Genomic DNA, 5,000 nt, shown 5'->3' with positions numbered 1-5,000 from the left:
ATCCATCGTGCTGTGGATGGTCATAACAAGCCTAGATTGGAGGCGAGAGAGAGACAAGATCAATAGACAAAAGGGAGAAGCCTCATCTTTTGGTTCTAGCCAGCTCCGGTAATAGTTGACCGTTTATTATTAAGCTTATTGAATAACCTCCTGATAGAGAAGACAAACCATTTTGTGGAATGATGCATCATCGTATGAAATTTGCCACAATGTGACTCAGCAATCTCTAGCCAAATGTGACATCAAGCTCTGTCTGCCACTTGTTTTCTGTAGCTGATCGAAATGTCATAACTTAAGCCTAAAGCTTTCATGTAAGGCTATATTTTTAGCCTACTGAATAAGTTAATGATATAGAAGACAAACCATTTGGTAGAAAGATGCATCGTCATATGAGATTTGCAACGATGTGATTCAAAAACAGTCTTTGGTAGCATAAGTTGCTTTGTCTGCCACTCGTCTATCTGTGTGGCATTCTGAAACATTGTTCAATTCGGGACCATTAGCCTATCGCTCGTTTCAATGTGGGACCTTGCAGTTGGATTTGTCGTTTGTTTATTCAAAGTCTCAAGTCCAAAGTATCCTGGGCTATTCGAAGTGTCAGTTTAATAATTTTTAATAAAAAAAAAATTTAAAATAATTTTTACGTCATTTTGAATAGAAACTGCATACCCTTATTTGTTGGCGTGTTGTTGCAAAATCTGCGGAATCATTTTATGCAAACAAACTGCATACAGGGAATCTTGACGTCAGACATGATAATCATCCAAACATCTTGCATCTTGACCCGTGCTGTGCCCTGATTCAGTGCTACCAAAACTCTTCTTACCCTCTCTGTGTCTGGTCCTGCGCTGTGCTGTGTGAGAGGGGGAGTGGCTACAGTAGAGCGGAGAAGCCCAACATGAGCTTCTATTACCAATATATTTAACAATATATTTTGCATTACTTATCCAAAACACGTCAAACTTGGCACTGTTCTTACTCTTGCCCGTAGCAGGACACCTGTCATGTTTGAAATCAATCAATGGCATACTCACAGACCAACAAACAGACAGACAGACGTTCCTGTAATGTATAGATAGATAGATTGATACCAGTGTACTGTAGTCTGAGAGGGGAGGTTTTGCACACCAGGGTTATCCCTCTTTTTGTACTTTATCACTCTCTCTCTCTCTCTCTCTCTCTCTCTCTCTCTCTCTCTCTCTCGCTCTCTTCTACTGTTTTCATCCCACACATGCGCTTCTCTTCCAGTGCCCTCTCATTTTCACCTCTCCAGCTGCGGACTTTGATCTTGCTGGGTGCTTGACTCGAGTCCAGATGCCTTTAGATCGCTAATGTGTGATTAATTAGCTCAACATCTTAATGCGCTTTCTCATCCACCCACGTGCTACTTTCCTCCTTCTCCTCCTCCTCCTCCTCCCTCTCCTTCCTCTCCTCCCTCCCTTTCTCTCTCCTCCCCTCCTCATCTTTCTCTTCCCCTTACCCACTCGAACCAGGAGGAGCGGCTTCATTTAGATATCTAGTTGGACAAATCTGCTCTGCTAACATCCACTAACAACGCCCTTGGGCCGACAAAAATCAGTCTTTTTTTGTGGTGTGTGTGCGTGTGTGTGTGCGTGTGTGTGTGTGTGTGTGTGTGTGCGTGTGCGTGTGCGTGTGTGTGTGTGTGTGTGTGTGTGTGTGTGTGTGTGTGCGTGTGTGTGTGTGTGTGTGTGCGTGTGTGTGTGGTGAGGAGGGGGATGCAGAGCAGTGCAGTGGAGTTTGCACATGAATCATCAGCGGCAGCCTCGTCGGCCGAGACAGGAGCAGCCTCCCGTGTTTGTCTAATGGAGCGTGTTGTGATGCCTAATCATCATTTGCCCAGGCCCCTGGCGGAGCTCGTGCGGCAGATTACGACTCCTCCAGTCCGTCGCCGTCGCTACCCGCTACCCGCTCCCCGCTCGCGGGCCGCTTAAGTACGGCGGGAACCGCGGCACAGATTGCGGGCCGTGACAGTGATGGTGATGGCGGTAAATCAGCTCCGCCACAATTAGGCGAGCATATGGCTGTCTGATGGGGCTTGTGCGTCTTACCTCAGGAGAGCACCTGGGAGTGGAGACATGGGGGCGAAGTAGTGAGGCCAGGTAACGGTGCACCTGATTGGGGGCGTTTGAGCCCAGCGGCGAGGCAGGCAGACAGGTACTGAATGCAGCCCGGCCCCTCAGGGGTGTGTGCTGATCTCAAATGGAGCCTAATCGGCCTATTGGTGCCTGGTGCAGAGGAGGAGGAGGAGGAGGGTGGGGGGAAAGAGAATGGCATGTTAGTGCTCAAGCTGCCCATGTGCGCACACAACACTTCATACATGCACACACACATACACACACACACACACACACACACACACAGGTACACACACACCTATAATCACTGCTCTCTTCTTCTCTCAGACCGTGTTTTCTTCTTTCTGACATCCTCGTTCTGCCTGAATAGAGCTCAGATCAATGCACTACTGCTCACTGAAAGCTTTTATTGGCATGGCAACACATTTCTTCATCTCTCTCTCTCTCTCTCCCTCTATCTCTCTCCCTCTCTCTGGCTCCATCTCAACTCTCTTTTTACATATTCTCCCTCTACACTTCTTTCTTTCTTTCTTTCTTTCTTTCTTTCTTTTCCTCTTTTTCCTCAGGACTCTTCATCTCTCTCTCTTTCTCTCCTGACTTTCTCACTCTTTACATTGTTCTCTCTCTCCCTTTATTTTCCTTTCCCCTCTTCCTTCTCCTCTCCTTCTCTCTCTCTCTCTCTCGCTCTCTTGGACAAAGCAGTGAGCTTTATTTGCCTGCGCCACCTGACGCACTCAAGCCTACATTCATACCTCTCTCTAGGTAAATGGGGCTTTCTAAAGCCAGAGGCAATTCTGCCATTCTTCTTGTTCTTCTCACCTGAGTGCTTTGTTATTTTCCTTAATAAGCAGAGCGAAGTCGCAAGTTATGCAGTGTAGGGACGGGCCTCTCTCTACACCTAACTAACTTATTTATTTATCATGTAAACAGACCTTACTGTTCTGTACTGACCCTAGGCAGATGGGCCAGGCCCTTGAGTCGGGAATCTGCTTGAGGTTTCTTCCTATATGTATCTCCAATTCTAGGGAGTTTTTCCCTCACCCCTGTCACTCATAGGCTCTCTCTGTAAAGGGCCATGAGACATTTCCAATGTTTTGGTGCTCTATAAGTGACATTAAATTGAAATACACAATTACAATTAAATACATTGAGAATACAGCAAAAGCAGTTTTCGATTAGTTTGTATGAGTGGAAGAATATCACAAAGCCTGTCAAGCTGACATCAAACCTCATTTGATTTTTATTTTAATTTAATTGTATTTCTTTTTTATCTTTTTAATTTTAGTGAATCAGAATCACATTTTCTGATAAAAGTATTATAGTAAAACAATATAATATAACTTTATTTCAATGTTATGATAGCACGATCCACAATAATTCTCATTACCGATACGGTAAATGACAAAGGGAGACAATTAGTAAGAAACATCTTTTTTGCAGATTGTTTTTCATTTATACAAATAATTACATTAAATGAACAAAGCAGTGCATCAAAATAAATGTGTTATATATTTTTAATTCCATTATAAATTAATTAAGTCTCATTACCGATACAACGTGTATTGTAGATAGTTTTTCAAATCAGCTCTTTGTTATCAATACATGTTTAACAAAACCACACATGGGGCACAGTTAAGGAACATATAGCAAAATAAAGAAATTCTTGTCTCTGAGAAATAAAATCTTTACAATATCTATGCATTTTTATGCATAGTGGTAATGTAAAATCTGTTACGGTTGTGTGTGTGTGTGTGTGTGTGTGTGTGTGTGTGTGTGTGTGTGTGTGTGTGTGTGTGTGTCCAGGCGTGAGGTGTACCACATGCAGCGGGAGCTGCTGAAGGAGCGGACCAGGTGCAGGGCCCTGGAGGAGGAGCTGGAGAACCCCATGAATGTGCACCGCTGGAGGAGGCTGGAGGTGAGAAGACCCCACACCCAGCGTCGTCATGGCCACCCTGTGTGGGGAGGAGGAGGGGGGGGGGGTGAATGAATCATGGCCACCCTGTGTGTCAGTGTGTGTGTCTGGAGGGGAGAGAGAGAGAGAGAGAGAGAGAGAGAGAGAGAGAGGGAGAGAGAGCTAGAGGCTTAACACTCCTTTATTGAAACAATATCAGGTGTTTAACCAATACACAATAAAGACATTGTTAAAAACACCTACAAGTTACAAGTAAAAAACATCACAGAGCTCCCAGAGCAGATTCATATGTTGAAAACAACCTGCCCATCCTCCCCATCCTCACACAGCAACCCCCCCCCACAGTTTAACCCTCCCCTCAATGTCATCAACCATCCCGAGAGAGAGAGAGAGAGAGAGAGAGAGAGAGATGAATTAAGGAATCACTGAGCCATCAGTGAGCCAGTGACTTGTGATAGTAGCACTATGAATGGATGCGGTAAACTGCACACACTGTCCTGTAACCAAGGAGCGTCAGAGTTAGGACAGGGGGAGGGATAGCATAGAAAACTAAAGAGAGAAAGATGAGACGGAGACAAAGAGCGAAAGAGTGAGAGGTTTGAGAAAGAAAGAGAGAGAGAGAGAGAAAGATAAAAGGACAGGGAGAAGGACTTTAAAATAGAGATGCACCGATTGATCGGCTGGTGACCGGAATTGGCCGATTTTCACGTGATCGGCCAAGACCAGCGACTGGCCAGTTAGTCTCAGACATGCCGATTTTACGCCGGTCAAATGCACTCGAAACTTGAAACAACATCACTCAGCTGAGTTTGCAAAGTCTGAAGAAGCTAGCAAAGGCCAGAACTCAGGGCTGGATGTATAAAGAAAGCGCTAATACCGAGTTTTTCTATGTGCAGAAAGCGAACGCTGTGCTTTGCCACATTACATGGAATTTACTAAAGTCACTTCATTGCGTAAACATCGCTCATCACCGCCTGTCCTTGGCCCCTCTA

The 5,000-nt window shown here is 45.0% G+C and overlaps 1 protein-coding gene across 1 annotated transcript in view; it reads left to right on the top strand.

Moving 5' to 3' along the window:
- cfap58 (cilia and flagella associated protein 58) overlaps positions 1-5,000 on the top strand; it is a 160,523-nt gene that overhangs the window by 93,790 nt on the left and 61,733 nt on the right. The window contains exon 14 of the mRNA XM_076280326.1: positions 3,900-4,011. Coding sequence (XP_076136441.1) covers positions 3,900-4,011 — 112 coding nt within the window. The remainder of the gene's footprint in view (positions 1-3,899; positions 4,012-5,000) is intronic.

This window comes from Alosa pseudoharengus, unplaced genomic scaffold (assembly GCF_046254945.1).
Source record: "Alosa pseudoharengus isolate Yale_2024_CS ecotype anadromous, Long Island Sound unplaced genomic scaffold, YU_APseudo_1.1 YU_APseudo_1.1_scf_1, whole genome shotgun sequence".
Classification (NCBI taxonomy): domain Eukaryota; kingdom Metazoa; phylum Chordata; class Actinopteri; order Clupeiformes; family Clupeidae; genus Alosa; species Alosa pseudoharengus.
This window is presented reverse-complemented; position numbering and strand designations above follow the sequence as displayed.